At 49.5% G+C, this 17,965-nt stretch overlaps 1 protein-coding gene across 6 annotated transcripts in view; it reads right to left on the reverse strand.

Moving 5' to 3' along the window:
• Positions 1–11,533, reverse strand: part of ZNF618 (zinc finger protein 618) — a 164,229-nt gene extending 152,696 nt beyond the window's left edge. For 5 of the 6 annotated variants that reach the window (XM_075170231.1, XM_075170230.1, XM_075170229.1 and 2 more), the window contains exon 1: positions 11,362–11,533. In XM_075170231.1, the coding sequence (XP_075026332.1) occupies positions 11,362–11,415 (54 nt within the window). In that variant the 5' untranslated portion in view covers positions 11,416–11,533. The remainder of the gene's footprint in view (positions 1–11,361) is intronic. The other variant, XM_075170227.1, reaches the window with a different exon arrangement.
• Positions 11,534–17,965: the final 6,432 nt, after the last annotated feature.

Below are 17,965 nucleotides of genomic sequence, written 5' to 3' on the forward strand. Positions count from 1 at the left end.
CGCATCCCCCATAAGGGAGAGGGCACAAAAACATCTAGGGAGGGTAGGAGCAACCAACGACCTCAACCTGAGCCAGGGGAGCAGAGAGCTCGTGAAAGGGACAGATCTGGAGCCATGGCTTACAGCAAAATTTCCTCTGCCTTGAAATAGAGAGACAGGGTAACGCGGCAACACAGAATGTCGAAGGAAAATACTGGAGGATGGATTCGTAGAGGTGTCCAGGAGGGGAAAAATGGTTATGATCCAACATCTCACCTTCCCCACGCAGAATTATTAATAGTTCTCGCACAGAAATTAGTAACGGAGCCAGCGTGTTTCTGGGTCCTCGGCTTCGCTGGGGGTTGCTCTTCGAGTCAGCTTTGGGTCACGTTTGAAACCCCTAAACTATCTCCAGAAAGAAAGAACAGTCCCAAATTCTTCGAGTTTACAGCTCGCTGCAATGTCTACTTGGAAAAATCTAAGAAAAATAATTGGGCAAAAAGTTTAAAAGTTATGATGTCCCAAAAAAAATGTTTCTGCAGTTTGCTTTTGAAAAATTTCCTACTGCTTTTTTGGGTTTGTGGGATCATTAAAATAGCTGAGTTGGGAACGTCATTCACTTCGTTGGTTTTGCTAAGAAAGAGTACCTTCTGGGATGGAACAGTGGGGATGTTTATGGGGGGGAAAAAAGGCTTTTTGTGAATAACATGGACTCAGTGTTGATATGCAAAATAGACCAAATGATTATTTATATAACAAACTATTATAACGTGATCAAACTTTAAATATTTTTAAAAAATACACAACGCTTTGGCAGAAAAGAAACTAAAATATATTATTCCTGGTGCCAGAATATTTCTAAATGAAAGCATGTATTAATGGAATATATTCCTTGTATTTATTGCGTGAGGACTCTTTTGCCATAGAGAGAGTTAAGGTGGAGGGACTGAGTGTTTTGGAAACAACATTGGCCGAACACTTGAAAATTACATAAATCCAGAGGAGACAGATAATTTTTTTTGCTATTTTTGGGTGGGAGGAAGGAAGAGGCTTGAAAAATGTAAATATTCTAATGCCATTTTTCCTCCAGAATGATATTTTGCTCATGATAATAGTCTCTTAACAGAACGAAATCCTTCTGTCCTGCAGAGTCAAAGGGGTAGGCTGAAGTACAGGCATTAGGTACCATTTTACCGACTTCAGTCAAAGCTACTGGGGAAATTTAACCACAACCCTAAATCCCTGCAGGACTGGTCCCTAAGTGAATTCCTAAGCAGAACAAAATTTAAAGCATTGAAGATAAAAAAAAAAGCAAACCCAAACCACACATCCTATGAGGAAAAGTCAAGATACAAATGGAAAATTCCTTCCTGGCTCCATGGATGCTAATTGCGTACCTTATGCTAGGAGCTGAATATCATAAATTTCTACATATATATTTAATTAGGTTAATTTGTAAAACGTAGACATATGTCTGCTTAAAGTAGACAGGAACATTTCATTTTATACATTTTAAATATCACATAATGAACTACAATCACAAACACTGTTTATGCTGGAGTAGGAAGCCCAAAGACCTCTCCCTAAAAGGAGGAAAGCACAAACATTTGCGAGTCAGACAAACAAACATTCACAATGTGTGACTGCTATCTCCTCGATCTTATCAGAAACCAAAAGCAAATGGAGCATTCTCAGCGAATCTATTTTTTAGCAACTAAACCAAGTAAGACTAAGGCATTTGTTAAAAAAAAAAAAAATTAAATACATGCAAGGTTTCAGGAAAAGGGTCTCTTATTTTTTCCCGATTTTGGGGTGTTTTTTCTCATTTACAAATGGCACCACTATTTCCACTGAGGATGCTCCAGTGGACTCATGCCTACATCCCTCCAAATGTCTCCGAGTCGCTTCCAGGAGCAGGAATTGCATCGCTGCTCTCAGACCACGTGCGATACAACTTGGACCTTGCAAACTTGCTCTGGATGTATTTTGCCTCTACCTAATGCAATTTATTTGGATACACTTGCATTTTTCATTTCTTGCCCAGCGTTCTCCCCGGCTCGCGGCAGAGCGGGTCCTCCTCCAAGGCTGTCTCTCTTGCAGTGTCCTAACAAACCCGATTAAGGAGAAATGCTAATTCTAACTGCTGTTACCACCAACCAACCAAAATAAAATGGGTAAGAAGGTAAAAATACCCCTCCCTTGGAGTTAATATGTAGTATGCCTCAGTGGTATTAACCATAACCAGATAGCCAAGCAACATGCCCCGAAGCAGTCTAAAAACGACAGAGTCAAAACACACCCGCGGACAGTCTTCCTGGTGTTCAATTATTAATTCCTCCGCTGGCGAAGTTCATCTCCAGCCCTGCCAGCTCTCACCAGTCCCACCAGCTCATGCCCACTGCCAAGCACCCACCTGGCAACCCCAGGGCCACCGACTGCCGGGTCCCAACCACCGTCCCCCGGTGGTTGTCCCAAGGCCACCACCGTTGTCCCAAGGATGCACTTGAGCATCTCGAGAGCCTGACGTGGGCTTCTATCGACAGCATCACCTGATTGCAAAGAGAAATCCCGTTGATTCCCAAGGGGGTTTTCAGATCCCCTCTGCTACCAGCCCGATCCAAATCCAGCTCTGCCTCCGTACACAGGTTTCAAAAATGCATACAGAAATGCAAAAAGGTATTTTGTTTCCAGCAAATAATTACCCTCTGTCCTTACAACCCTCCCTTCCCACCCTCAAGTATCACAAATGCTGGTAAAAGCTCAGGATTTGCAGCCCACAGACTAAAGCGCATCAGACCTCCAGTGACAGATTTACACCCAGAAAGCAGTAGCTGTTCTTGGGTTTCAAGCTCGGGCCTACCGGGGCCCTCTGCACGCTGTTCACCGGGATGCTCTCAGCTCAGTTTCCAAACTACATCCAACAGCCTGCAGACTTAATGTAAGAAATTGTACAAATCTGCTGAAATAGGGTTTCATGTATTCTCCCCTCATGTAGCCAAGTAATTAGAATAGTAATAAAAAAAACTCACCAAAATACGGACAACTCAATTGCAAGCGTGTACCCCAAAGGCTCCGCAGCACCCCGAGCCCTGGCCAAGGACCACGACCACGCTCTGCTCCCAATGGGGTCAACCCACGTCGCTTCGGGTTTTCCTCCAGGTTCCCCTCCCGGCTCTCCCGCACCGGCAGAGCTGTTGGCTTTGGTTGCAGAGTTTTGAAAACTGAGGTTTAATACTTCTAAAAATAGGTCTAAAGCAATTAAATACTTGTACTAAAATTGTTCTGAACATACTGGAAGCAGAACCTCAATGACGGGCCTTCAACGCAAGCACACCCAACTTTTTCTGAAAACTCACTTCTGCTGCTATTTTCGGGCAGGAAAGGATACCTACACCCACACAGAGTAAAAAATTAACTTTCAAAAAATTACTTGCTGCCTGAGTGTATCTAGTAAAATGAAATCACAGCAAGTATTAAAACCTCAAGACCCTGGAAACACGGCGGTGCCATCGGGGCACCCGCACCGGGACATGACCACCTCTGGCCCTCGCAGCTCAGCTCGCTGCCGATGGAAAGGCCTGACAAGCACGGCTGTTCTCACGTCTATCAGTTGCTGAGATATTAAACCTTGTGTGATGACATCCCTAACTTCTAGAACAGCAGAGGACACCAATGGCTCCCCGAGCTCCTGTGTTATCTGACCCACGCGGTGCTGAGCCCCTGGCTGGTTCGGACCAACAGCCACGCAGCACCCCAGACTCACCGGAGATCTGCACTCTCCGTCGACGGGTCTCTCGGACACGTCCATACGCATAAACGCGTACACACATGTATTGATCCCTCATGTATATGGCGACTCCTCGAGGCTCCGGCAGCCCCCAGCCTCTGCTCCACGCGCCCACGTCGCGTTTCCCTGGGCCAGCCCCGAATCAGCGCAGGCAAAATCTCCAGTCGCCACTTCTCCACTTCCAGCCTTATTTTTCACATTACGCCAGCCAAAGAGAGATGCGAAAGAAACAGGAGTACTGTAAATTACAAGCAAAGAAGGCCTTGCCTATATAATTAAATCTTTGCAGGTCCAGTACACCAGCCACACCTTCCTAAGCGCGCAGTGAGGAGCGCCTGGGCAGTAGGTGAGAGAAACGAAGACAGCGGAGACAGGCTCCCGAGAAAAGCCGCCCTAGCAGGGGGACCGGCACGCTGACACCGCTCCCACCACCGAAAAGCATCGCGCGCGGCCGCCCCGGGCCCTCCGCGCGGGGGCACGCGCAGCCCCCCTCCTGCCAGCCCTGCCAGGCTGACCCAGAGCTCCGCAATTTCGCCCCAAACGGGCCGCGCGGCCTCCAGCTTCTCCGGAGGCGGCACAACTCCATCAACCAAAGTCTCATCACCTGGCAGGAGCCTGAAACTCTGCCCTGACCTCGTCCAGGAGTCACCCGGGCCCACCCACGCCCTGGAGGCACAAGTACAGGGGTCCAGGGGAGGCACAGCCCCCCGCACGCTGCCTCCGCTCCCCGGGCCCCCCAGCGCAGCATCCCAGTCGGAGCAAAGGCTTCCAGCGTGCTGGCACGGGCGCTCACAGACCGGTCAATGAACCTGAGCCAACTGCCATTCAATTGCCAGAAAAACCTGAAAAATGTAGAGCCCAAAACCTCTGCTGTAGGGGTACAGAGGTGGTTTAAGCAGGGGTACAGAGTCTAACCTGCTAATATCACTTCTACACAACTCGTACCCGCAGCGCGGTGTCCTTCCCCAAATACACCTCTCTGAGCAAGAAACGCCTTTCCAGTTGCACTTTCAAAGACTACGGAGGAGGATTTTCCCTACTTAACCTCTTTTTTCTGCCACGTCTTACACGGCTCATTTTGGGAGCAACGAAGACTCAAATAAGCAAAACCCAAGTAACTCAGAAAAGCCATCCTGCAGCCTGCCCGGCACCTCCATGTGCATTTACACACCCCATAGTGTCGGTGTACGAAACCCGCGTTACAGGAGATAGTCAATGTCCATCGTTTTGGTATCCCACCAGCACATGTGTATTTCAGAGGCTAGCAAAGCAACGTCAGTGTCGGAAGAGCCCAGACCGCTGACCCCAGCCCAAAACCAAGACCAACGCTCATGCTCAACTGCACACACCACCGCAGTCCCACCAACGGCAACAAGAGGAGACAGCAAAGAAGGCCCAGGACTATGGGAGGAAAGATTCAAGGTCTAAATATCCAACATAACTGGATGTTGAGATAAGCAACCCTGCCTTTATAAAACCCCTGTCCAAGGAGTGGGACATGGCAGCTTCGATGTCTCCAGCATGCAGGTGTCTTGGGAAGGGAGCTCCATGTGCTCCACAGAAAGGGCATCTCCTCCAGCCCTTCCCTTCTTCCGAAGAAGTCACAAGCATGTTGCAATGCCTCCTACATCCCACAACTTGCATGAACGTGCAGCAGCTATGGGTGCATCCCAGCTTCCCCAAGACGAGGCGGCGATGGGAGGCACCAACCGCTGCTCCAGCCAGAGCCAACCGCGCCGCTGCAGCCACAGGCTTCGTGGAGAACGAACTGTCGCTGAAGCCACCCATCAACTCAATCTGCTGCTTGTTGTTTATGATTATTAAATTTTGCATCCTCTTGATTATGTCCCCAAGTGAAAAACTCTCTCTATATGTATGTTATATATTACATTATATACGTACTTGGCACTGGTGAGGCCACACCTCGAATACTGTGTTCAGTTTTGGGCCCCTCACCACAAGAAGGACATGGAGGTGCTGGAGCGTGTCCAGAGGAGGGCAACGAAGCTGGTGAAGGGCCTGGAGCACAAGTCTGATGGGGAGCGGCTGAGGGAACTGGGGTTGTTTAGCCTGGACAAGAGGAGGCTCAGGGGAGACCTCATTGCACTCTACAACTACCTGAAAGGAGGTTGTAGCGAGGTGGGTGTTGGTCTCTTCTCCCAAGTAACAGCGATAGGACAAGAGGAAATGGCCTCAAGTTGCACCAAGGGAGGTTTAGATTGGACATTACGAGAAATTTCTTTACTGAAGGAGTGGTCAGGCCTTGGAACAGGCTGCCCAGGGAAGTGGTGGAGTCACCATCCCTGGAAGTATTTAAAAGACGTGTAGATGAGGCCCTTAGGGACATGGTGTAGTGGGCATGGGGGTGTTGGGTTGATGGTTGGACTCAATGATTTTAGAGGTCTTTTCCAACCTGTATGATTCTATGATTCTATGATTCTATATATATTAATTTCTTTCCACTCCCTTCCTGCTACAACTTTACCCCACTCCCACTGTCACCAGAGCTAACCAAGGTAACCGGGAGCCACGTGCCATGTCTCTCCCACCCAGGGCAACCCCCTCCCCAGACACCACGTGCCGCTGCCTTCCCGGGTCCCTCTTCCCACTCCTGGTGCCGTGGCTTAAAAATTCAGCTCTCACACGGCTGCCGACAAGGCAGAGCCGCTGTGAGAAGTTGCACCAGAGCCGTGTGCCACTGATGAAAGACACATCACAAATGGTTATTTTTCATATACTATCCACGGTAAACAGCATCATTCATTTCTATTCCCTTGCTCCAGACAAATCAATGATTGTCAATGCAAAGTCAACACGTCCAGATGTAGTTTGCATACTAGTTAACCACTAAATTGGCATCACATAGTACAAAATAATCAAGAGACATTCAAGGAACCAAACAAAAGCAAAAAGGAGGCAGATGACTAGCAATTAATCCATAAAAGACCTTTAAAAACTAGAAACTTCTTCCCCAGAAAACACGGTATGGCCAAACTGAATCCATAAAAGCAAAATTCTAAATATATGTAATGCTAGAGTTTTAACTAGAAATTTAGAAATTACAACAAATAAATATCTCGTGGTGCCATTTACTCGTGTTCCTTACAAAAAGCAACGGCAACCTCCAGCCGCGCTCGCAGTCCCTGCCCGGGCGCCTCTTCCCCGCGCCCCTCGCCCTTCCCTTCATGTCCCCCCTTGGCCCATCACGTACAAATAGGGCTTAATCCCGCAAACGGCACCTCTGACAGCAGTTGCGTTGATGGGCAGCTCCCCACGACTGCAGGACTAACCCTCTCCATTTTATGGCATTTTGTCCCTGAAAGCCCCCAACATGATTAGCACGCAAATAATTGCTTACGTGGACCCGAGCGTGAATCGGAGCAACCTGCAGCACCTGGGTAAGACCAGCAGGTTAAGGTGGGATCCAGCAGACCCTTCTGCACATGCAATACGCTTCATGCACGCAGGCACTCCCACAGAAGCTACCTGGGTTGGGCGACCACGCGCTCCCCTCCGCGGGTAACGCCTGCACCATGCCGTTTCCGAAATCCGAGCGATGCCCGAGATGCTCAAGCTGAGACCGTCAGCGGCTCAACTCGCGACGCCAGGGACCCTGAGGGGTACAATTCCCCACAGCCCTCGCCCACCCGCAGCCAGCGCGGCCCCGAGGGGAGCTGTGCCGCGGGGACCAGCCCAGCAAGCCGGCACCGGGGACCGAGCCCCACCACGCCGCGCTGGGAAGGTGTAAATCCTTCACCAGGCACAGCATCCAGAGAAGTGGGCACAAATCCTGAACCCGTATCAGCATGAGCCTTACAGCAGGTTTCAACCCAAAGAAAAAAAAAAAAATTAAATTAATCTAACTTTTAGAACGCTAATTTCACTAGCGCACTTGCATAATTGCAAACTTGACTGTGCATCACCAGGGCCACGTGACTGCACCCATGAACTGAACTGTTCACGGCATTGCATTATGCCAGTAATATGTATTTAAATTATTCTGGAGTTATGCAAATAGCGTCCTAAGGTTTTATATGGCACTTGTGTAAATATTATCTACTACTTTAACAATATTATGTCTATTCTCATCCACTGAGGATGAGGTAGTTGAAATTTTTCTTTTTTAAAAAACACATTTCAGTTATGTCACAAGAAATCTGTTGGTATCGCTCTGCCGGGCTCCCTCCCCCCCCTCCCCCTTCCAGGCTGCCAAACAGCAATTTTTAAAATGATAAATATTGATCAACTTTCCAGAAAAAAAAAAAAAAAGAAAAAAAGAAATCCCCCTGAAAGCAGACTGCGATGAAAAATTATGAAAAATTTTTCAAGCAGGAGGAGAAGGACACCAGCACACCGAAAGGTTAGATTAAGAAACCCATTATAACCTCAAGCGTAGCTTTTCATCACCGGCGGAACATATAATGGAAGCCGTTGTTTAAAAGAAACTGATATACACAGAGTTAAAGATTGTAAAGGTTGCGGTACGCACACCTACGGTATGACAGCATCCCCACAAGTTGCAGCCGAGTACTATGGCATTGCATTTTCATCTCTGCAGAGGAGATGTGCAACACACAAACCCATTGCAAATATCGACAGAAAATTCACTTATTCCCACAACAGCTGAAAACAGGTTAAAACAGATAGAAACCAGGGCCTTTCAAGTTTCAATTCCTCTATTTTAGGACAGTGTGATAAACTTTAAAGATACGACTGGAAACTGTTGTCATTCAAAATTGAATATCTGTCATTATTTGTAATTAAAATGCAGCACCCATCAATGCGTCCCCCCCAGTGCCAAAGCCCAGCCACGGCGTTGCTCCCCAGGTCTCGGGGTGAGGGTGCAGGGCTGGGCAGAGAAAAAGCAGCATCAAAAGATCTCCGTTTGGAAAAAATGTATGAAACCTTAAAAAAAAAAATTACAGCTAAACAGTTTCTTTGGGTATAACCATAGAGTGAGTGAAAGTTACGGGGTGCAGCTCAAGGAAGGGAATTCTTGGAGTACAAGAATATGGAAAAGCCACCACGTTAAAGCTTCCAGGATGAAACCATGAATAAAATATTCTCCTGGATTGTTTAATCCGATTTAGAGCATTGTATGTAATTTTCACCCATACGTGCCACCCCGCTCTAACTGCACCACTGCTGGTCTGTCACCGTGGTACTCGTTCATTATTTGCTAAAAAAGAGATTCAGGAAGAGGGTGGGTCCTTTTCAGGGGGCGGGGGGGGAATAAATGCAAAAATAAAAATATGAAGTTGATATTTCAGAGTATTTTCTCCTCCACCCAAGAATTACCCTGCTTTGCAAATTTTTTCCATCGCCCCCCCCCCCCCTTGGAGCAACCCAAAATGAGAAACAAATAAAGGGAAGGAGGGTGAAAAACAGCCCCAGAACCCTGAATTCACCAGCCACTCCTGCCTAATTTCAAGCAAATATCAAGTTACAGTGAAATAAAAATCAAAACAGGAAAAAAAAAAAAAAAACTTTTCAGGGGTTTGAGATTCAGATTTAAAAATTCATTCCGGATTGAAATTTAATTTTTTTTTAAGCGCCTGGATTTCAGCATTTGCGGGTGGGTGCCCGGCAGCTCCAGAAACTCACTTCAGAGTTCAAAATTTAAAAATGCCTTTTTCAAAAAGAAAAAAAAAACTGCTGCAGCTGTGGAGCCAGCCATCTTGCTATTTTGTCCCCATTTTAGAGAGGAGACTGTGTCAAGGTTGGTAAAACTCAATGTTGACCTAATCTCTCCCTTCCTCTCCCTCCCCCACTTTTGGGTGGAAAGGCCATGTATCTCTCCTATATTGCTTTTTTCTTGAAACAATGCATGTTTCAGTGCTCTTTTGTTATTTTTAAAAAGATCAATACCAAGACCCCAGTATTCAAGGGCAACCCTACAATAATAAACCAGTGTGTGCAGAGTCCAGAACTCGCAGGCACCCCATAACAGCAAAATAATAGGAACATAACAGCATTTTAAAAAAAGAAAACCAAAAAAAATTATGAAAAAAAGATTTTCAATTCAAACTCCAGGAAGGCTTTATAGTAAGAGTCAAGGAGAAAAAGGATTTTGAAATTGTGAAAAATATCATGGCTGAGCCCTTTAAAGGCACTTCAGTTTTACTGGTTAAAAAAAAAATCAGAATCACTAAATCTGCAATTATTTTTTCACAATATTGTTAATTATGCATATTCATAATATCATGGCGGACCTTATAATAAACCTGTGTAAATACTAGATTTATGTGATCCACAGTATCTGGAGTTGTTACAGTGTGTGTGTGTTCAAAAAAAAGAAAAAAAAAAAAAGCTAAAAACCCACTATGGAAATTTTTTTCTTTACAAAAGAAGTAGGAAATTAAATGCTGGAAACTATGTTTTAATTATGCCAGGAGAATCCATCAGAAAAGCCAAGAAATTCAAAAATAAAACTGACATTCGACTCTTAATTTTACTTGTCCTCGTGTTTTCCTGGACTGTGTTTAGAACCTCATTGTTTAAGAGCAGTTTTGCATGAAATCCAAAATCACCAAAAAAAAAAAAAAAAAAAATTTGGGTGTGTCCACAGCAAATTTTCTATGCTCTAATTTTCCTGCAAAACTCCTCATTTGAAACAAATAACTTTAAGCACTGCAGCAAAAAAATCAGTTTTGGCACAGCGTGCTGCACAAGTTCAAAATTACAATGAAGTACAATTCATAATTGCTCCGTAACAGCAATTCTCCCACTTTCCCAAACTAATCATTTTATTGCAGCTCATCCGGGGGTGCCCCTCTCAAACTTGAATTACTTTCATTTCCGAGCACTCCGCTGCTCCCAGGCTCCGTTTTCCTCCAGAAAAAGGGGCAGGGGGGGGAAACCTGAATTCATTCAAATTCCAGCTTAATTTTCATTTACATATTAGCCGGGCTTTGCCTCCAAAGGGACAAAAATGAAATTTGCGGGGCGAGCCGGGCGCACCCGGGGGCTGCGGCGGGGGGACCCCGGCCCCGCACCGCCCGCCCGCCCCAACTTTCTTGAAAAATAAGAAATAGCAGAATATTTCCTCTTTTTTTTTTTTCAATTTTAATTTCTTTTTTTTTTTTTATTTACGAAATAGTCTCCTCTAGGTGGCGTCGTTTTAATGGAAAAAAAAAAAAAAAAAAACTACCGTTCGGGAGGAAAATTAGAGAAGGAAAAAAAAGAAAAAAAAAAAAAAAAAAGAAGAAAAGAAAAAGCCCCGAGAAGGGGAGCGGGGAGCGGCCAGCGGCAGCTCGGCGGGCCCGGAGCGCGGGGCCGGCCGGGCCGGGCCGGGCCGGGGGCGGGCGGGCCGGGGTGCGGGCGCCGGGCCGGGCCGGGCCGCGGCCGGCGGCTCGTCCCCGCCGACATGGCTGCTGGGCGCCGCTTTGTTTTCCGCCCCGGCCCGAGGCGGGCGGCGCGGCCGGCGCGGGCCGCGGCGATCCGGGAGCCGTGCCCCGGCGGCGCCCCCCGCGCACTGCGCCAAAGCGCCGCCGGCGGGGCTCCGCGACGGGGCGGCTGCGGCTGCCGCCCTCCCTCCCTTCCTCCCCGCTCCCTCCGCCTCCCCCCGGGGGACACGCCGCCCGGCCGCCGCGTACCTGCGCTCCCGTCGCCGCCGCCGCCGCCGGAGCGGAGCCGTCCGGCTGGTTCATGAGGCTGGGGCGGGAGGCAGGCGAGCCCCGCGCCGCCGGGGCCTGCGATCCGCCGCGCACAATGCCGGCGCCGCCGCCGCCGCCGCTGCCTCCTTTCCGCCCTCCCAGGAGCGGCGAGTGGGGGCGATGCCCCCGCTGCGCGGGTGGGCGGCTCGCCGGGCTGCTGCAGCCCCCCTTCCCCCCGGGGGCATGGGCCGGGGCGGCCGCTGCGGGCACGGGCGCTGCCGTTAGCGGCGCGGCGCGCAGGGCTGGGCGGGCGCCTCCCGCTGCCGAGCCCGCGCCGCCGCCGCCATCACGAGCCGCTCTGGGGGCAGCTCCAGCCGCAGCGCGCTCGCAGCCAGCGGCGGCGGGAGAAAGGGGCTGAGTCTGGCCCAGCGCGGGAGCCGCGCCGCGCCGCCGGCCGGCCCCGCGCTGCCCTCCGCCCCCGCGCGGCCCCGGCCCGGCCCGGCCCCGCGCCGGGCACCGCCGCGCCGCGGCCGCCCAGCCCGGCCGCCGCCGCCGCCCGGCGGGCGCGGGGCCGCTCCGCGCCGTGGGGCCGCCGCCGCGGCGCCCCCCGTGGGGTGGCCCCGCGCGGGCGACGCGGAGCGGGGCGGGTGCGGACCCCGGCCCGCAGCCGGCCCCCGAGAAGCCCGGGCAGAGCGCCGGGGCCGGGCCCCCCGCCTCGCCGGCGCGTCCCCGGCCTGGCCCCGAGGGCGTCGAGGCGGCCGCGGGCCCGGGGCGGGGGGTGAAAGCCCGGCGGGCTGTAGCTGGGGTGAGCGCCCGGGGTCCGGCGCGGCCTCCCGGGAGGCGACGGCCGTCCCTCGTGGCGGCTGAGCACCGCCCCGGGGCGCGGGGCCTGCGGGAGGGCCCTGGGGCGAAGTGGGACCCGAGGGGAAACGCGGCGTGATGGGGCGGACGGGACCGGCAGAAGGGTCTGGGCAGCATCGCCCCTGCCTGCTCTCCCCTTCCTCTTCCCCCGCAGCACGGCCGTCGTTCGAAGCGCCGTCTGCCCTCTTAGCCCCGAAGCTCCCAGATGGTGTCCCCCATCTTTGAGAGCTGTTTCGCCGTGATGCAAAACCGGGGAAAGTCAGTCCCGGTCCTTGTGTGAAACTCATCCCAACACCATCTCCCTCCGCAAAGAGCTTTTCCTCGGCACGTGCGCACGATGCTTGGTGCTGCCCAGCAAACTTTGCTATCTCTCTCCAAAAAGGAAAAAAAGCAGCGCTTTTCTTCCCCTGGAAAACACACAGCATTAACTATAAATATAATTGCATCTTGTGCATACCTGGTGTTTTTCTCCCTTGTAAAGCACTGCCAAAAATAGTTATTAATACTATTAATAAAGTAATCTGAACTCATGGATTACCCTGCCCCGGCCCATGAAACCCTCTTTCCCAAGAGCTCCACAAAACTAGAAATTTGTGGAGAGTCAAATGCTGATTTTGTTCTTGTTGCCCAGACTAAAGATAGTTCAAAGATATTGCAAAACACAAATTTATTTTTCTTAATATCTTTCATGCAGATTTCATTCCAAAACGCTGTACAGTCAGATAATGTCATTACAGAGCTAAATAAAAACAAAGGGGCAGAGGAATTGGTGGAGATGTTGGGCAAGGGAAGATGTTTTCCGAATGAGCTTAGAAGGGATGTGGGAAGTCAAGAGGCAACAACCACTCATGAGGCTCTTTCACCCCCAGCGTCGGCATGAAGAGGACCCAGAAGGAGTCCCCCGTAGACCAGAATAAAGCAAAATAGGGTGTTTGACAGATAATATAATTTAAGGAAGGTTTGGGAAAAAATGCCATTTTGATGTGGAGTTTGCAGCATGAGAAGATACCCTCAGATACGCAGAGAGATACCCTCAACAGCCTTCAGGAAACCTGCTCGCTGCCCTCCTTCCTGACGTCAAAGCCTGGTGAGAAAAGATCTCCACCCCTCTGCCTACCACCATGTCTAAGGGCCCATTTCGAGCAGCCACTGCCTGCTTTTAAGGGTCTTCAGCTATGGCGCATCGCATCCATCACGACTCATGGCGACTTGGCCAACCATTCGTCACCACTGCTGAAAGACGAAAGCATGACTCAGTTCTAGCCTAACCCTGCTTGGCTCCCATTCGGTACATTTCTAATGTGGAGGAGCCTCCCGCCATCCCGTGTCCATGAGCCGCGTAGGTAAATCATTCCTTTGCCTTCTTTTGGGGTCTTTCTTCCCTCTGGAAGGGCAGTATTTGAGCTCTCCAAGCTTCCTCAGCCCAAACCTTCTCCCATTTCTTCTGATCATGGGCACAGAACAGATGCAGGAATCGAGCAGCAACCAGGAAACTGCCAAAGACACCAACCAGGGCTTTTTCATACGCATTTTTTCAGTGGCCTTGCAGTCTGCTTTGGCTGTCCAACTAATGCGGCCGTCGCGCTGGGTGGCGGGGTTGGGGTCCTGCGGGAGAGAGTTGCCAGTTCTTGGTCAGATCTCGGAGTTTGAAGCCTTCCTCCCGAGGGACTTGGCTGCTGGTTGGTCTTGGCTTTGTGAAACTGTCCCTCCAAAACCAGCCTGTGTTTCTATGCTGAGCATAGGTTTCATGCTGTTTGCACATAACAAGTACCATCAAATGGTGATCCCTTCTGCCTGAAGGACAGCCTCTTCTCTGGCAGGGTGAGGTCTAATGCAGAATTTCTACAAGTTGAGACATTTTGAGTTAGGAAATTTCTATTGATTAGGTCTAAGGAATTCCAAGGATGTTTTAATCTTGGCAGGATGAGGTATCCATCATGTCACTCAGGCTGAAGTCTCATGATGAGGTGGCCTTTTCTCCTGCATCTTAGGGACAGACGTTTTGGCCGTGCCAGCCTGCCACTCTGGTAGCGTTTGGTGGGCTCTTCTGTCCTGACTGGTACCGAGTTTTTGCTTCATCTCTCAAAACTTCCCCATGATCGGTGACCAGAGCCTGAAAACCCATATCCTTACTTTTTTAGTGCCCTCAGACCTTCATTGGGTGACAACTACTGACGGGCCCATTCCAACCAGGAGGTCTCCCCACCACAATTCAAAACTGACTTTCCAATAAAGATCAATCTCCTTTCTCCTCCTATTCCAGTTCCCGATGGCTGCGGGTGGAGGGCACAGTGGTGCTCACACCTCCACAGGATTCCCAGCCTGGAAGCCTTGAATTCCTCCTGGGACCTCAGCGTCCGCGTGGCACCGGGCTTGCCACGGGTAACTCGGTGGCCTCTCTCTGCTTTCCTACCTGTAAAATGGGGCAGCAGCAATGCTTCCCCGTTCCCAGGGAAGCTCTGTAGTCATTGCAGACTGGGAATGGCATCCTGGTAGGAACCAGGAGTAGGTTCCTGGTAGGAACCCACCTCCCATATGCTGGAGGAGGTAGTGTCCCGGCTGCAATAAACCGATGTGATAATATGATTAAAGATTGTTGTAATACACATACGTACGAGGGCTGGTTCTACAAGGTTGATAATCTTTCGCATGTATTACCCTAGCGTGTTTTTAAGGCAGGCAGCACAAAGAGTTTCTATTTGTATGAGTGTCGCAGCCCGCACAGCATCTATCATGAGGAGCGCCCTGGGAGTTTGCGTGCTGCGGCGTAGACTTCTGCTTGAGCTATTGTGTTAAGGATGTTGGTAACAGGAGAAAGGTGGTGGGTGAATGAGTCAGGGGGAGATGCCTCTTAGCCCCTGGAAACCATTTTTCAGAGCACAACTAACTCCATTCTGCAAAAGTGCAGCTGAGGATAACGCTGTGACACACTGGAGGCGAAGCCCGGCGAGGTGACGAGGATTCTGCTAAAGGCACTTGTGCTGTTTCCAGCGGGGAGCCTCTTCGCGGGGTACACGCTCGATAGTCTGGAGGAGGAAATTATTGATAGCTGCCTGCTCAAGTAAATCTAGAGCTCATGATCCCCTTAATCCCACCACAGCGCTCGCTCATCTGCACCAAAGGTTATCCTGACGGGATGCAGGGGATCCCTCTGTTTCAGTGCCCGCTCTGAAATTTGAACCCTGCGTCCGAACCGCTGAAGTCGAGCCCCGTGCCAAGGCGAAATGCTGAACGCTTCTCGTGCGCTGCCATAAATAAGGCAGAGTCGGCAAACCACAATCAGGAAATGGCAAAAGGACTATTTATAATCACCGCTATCTGCAAAGATATTTGTGAGCCCAGCAAAAAGAAAATCTCCACTTCACTCTTCCTGACCCCGGCGCCGTCTATTTGCTTCACTCTGAGGCATTAAAGCTCATCAGAAATGTTTGCCAACGGTTATATAAAAGGAAGTGTTGGATTGTATTTGTCCTTGTCAGCACTGAACTGCTCCTTCCTTTTCTAGCTGTGATCCTTTTCGTCCCCTCCTTTGCCGGGACCGCGTGTGCTCTGAGCACTCGCCGTCAGTGCCTACAGGTCCCTCTAAAGAGTCTGCAGTGATCTCATACCCAGCACAGGCTGATGCTCTCTGCAATGGGTTGATACCAGTAACGCACCAAATAACCAGCTGTGTGGAACAGGAGCCCCCAAACCATACGGGTTTAGGTCCAATACTTTTCCCTGCAGGATGAACAATTTCTTCATTTGCATTAACAATTTCTTCATTTGCATCAAACCCTTTTCAGAAATATCAGCGGCTGAGTCGTTAGGATCGGCTCTGTTTGGGTGATGACGATAAACCCCCATCCTGGGGAAATTCCGGTGAAAGCCATAGCCTCAGACTGCGGAGCTGATGGCGTGATTTCGGATGCACGCGGTGCTTTGCTCCTCCTGTTCTGAGTGGTTTTGTGAAGAGGCCGGAGCTGTGCACGTCTCAGGACGCAGCTGAATTTCAGGAGCAAACACAAGGGTGTGGGAGCATTTATAAGCGCCTATTTTACCTATATAAAAAAAGAAACCTTTGGTTTTAAAAGCATTAAGATTGTATAAACACAACACTTTCCAGACCAAACTGCAAAGCAATAAAATCCCAAGCCGTGGGGCACCTCTCACCCACTCTTTAATGACCGTACAACACATTTCTGCTGACGGTGAGAGGTTTATTGCTACAACAAAGGGCTTCCTTCTGCCTCCGACAAATAATGCAACAGCCACCTCCCAGCGTGGGAATCTACCTTGCCTTTATCTGGAGGTGCAATGGCAGGAGATCCCCACTTGTGGGTCCACCAGATGGGGTGGCAGCCGAAAGCGCTTGGCCACCTACGGGAGAAGGATGCTTGGAGCCCATCTGCCCTCCCAGGGGCTGCACAGGAGGCAATGTTTGGGTCCTAGGGCTGTGAGAAGAGCGTGAGCAGCTCTCCCTTACCTGGGAAACACATGCTGGACTGAAGGAGAGCATCCCATTGCGTGGATGAAACCCCCCCCAGGTGCAGTCAGCCTGGCCCAGGAGATGTTCAGGCATGGCACGTGCAGGCTGGCTGCACAGGGCTGTGTGCTTGGGGTATGGCTCAGGATGTGCATTATGCCGAGGATTGTATTTGGCAGGAAAAAGGTGTCCAAGAAAATTCAGACACTAAAGCAAAGAACCTTAATAAATGGGATTTAAATAATAGATTTAGCTGAAAATCCCCAGGAGACAGATTTTTTATCCACACATCAGGTGCTGTAAGCTCAGAAAAAGATAACAAAACCTTCCTCAGACAGAAAAGGTTGAGTTTCTGCTTTAATTGAAAAATCGTATGTGGTATTGATATTCCTAGAGAGATGTTATGTTAAGAGGGAGTTTATACTGTGAGATGTATCATCACTATTTTGGGGTAAATTAGATCAAAGTCATTTGCTGTTATCCCCATGCTAAGTAGTATAAACGGAAGAAATTGAAAGTTAAAGTTGTACTTTACCACAACAGTGTTCGCTGAGGAAATCCTAACTCCGCTCTGCCATAACATGCAACCATCGACTGAATATTAGAGCGGAATTGTAGCTTTCTGGGCCCATAATCAGATTCATCTGTCTGTTCTTTACAGTGTCATGGCAGAGCAGAATTAAGAATCTTTGCATGCCTTAAATTGAGTCTTTCTGCTTTAATTGTGTAATTATGGAAATCACTATTTAGGGATCCATAGTTATGGCTATGTTGAATTTTGCACTTCAGGCAGGCACACAATCTCTTTGTTAAAGAGTATTCCCTGCAAAATCCCAGCATCTACTTTTTGAATATCGAATACATGTCCTGGGTATGTATTTGCAAATTCATTAATTAACTTATCAGCTAAAACTAATTAAAAATCGGTCCTTTAACAAATCTAATACATTGTGTCAGACCTGTCTTTTTTTTCCTGAAGATCCTATTAGCAGAATAATGCAGACCCTGCAACCTTCGTGTGTAATTAATACGCACTGAAATCTTATATATAAATTTCACTCGGAGAATTTATTTTACAATGAATGGTCTCTTACGAGATTATACTTCATAACTGAAAGTTTATTAAGCGAGGCTGGTTTGCAAGGTTTTCCTTCAGTTTCCCATAAAACTCTTCCAGCCTCCCTCCCAGCTCCCGTGGTCCCCAACAGCAGGGGCACAAGTGCAAGCCCAGCCCGCGTGTGCTGGGGTGCTGGTGCTGCCCTGCCGGAGTGAAGCTTC

This window comes from Calonectris borealis, chromosome 21 (assembly GCF_964195595.1).
Source record: "Calonectris borealis chromosome 21, bCalBor7.hap1.2, whole genome shotgun sequence".
In the NCBI taxonomy this organism is placed as follows: domain Eukaryota; kingdom Metazoa; phylum Chordata; class Aves; order Procellariiformes; family Procellariidae; genus Calonectris; species Calonectris borealis.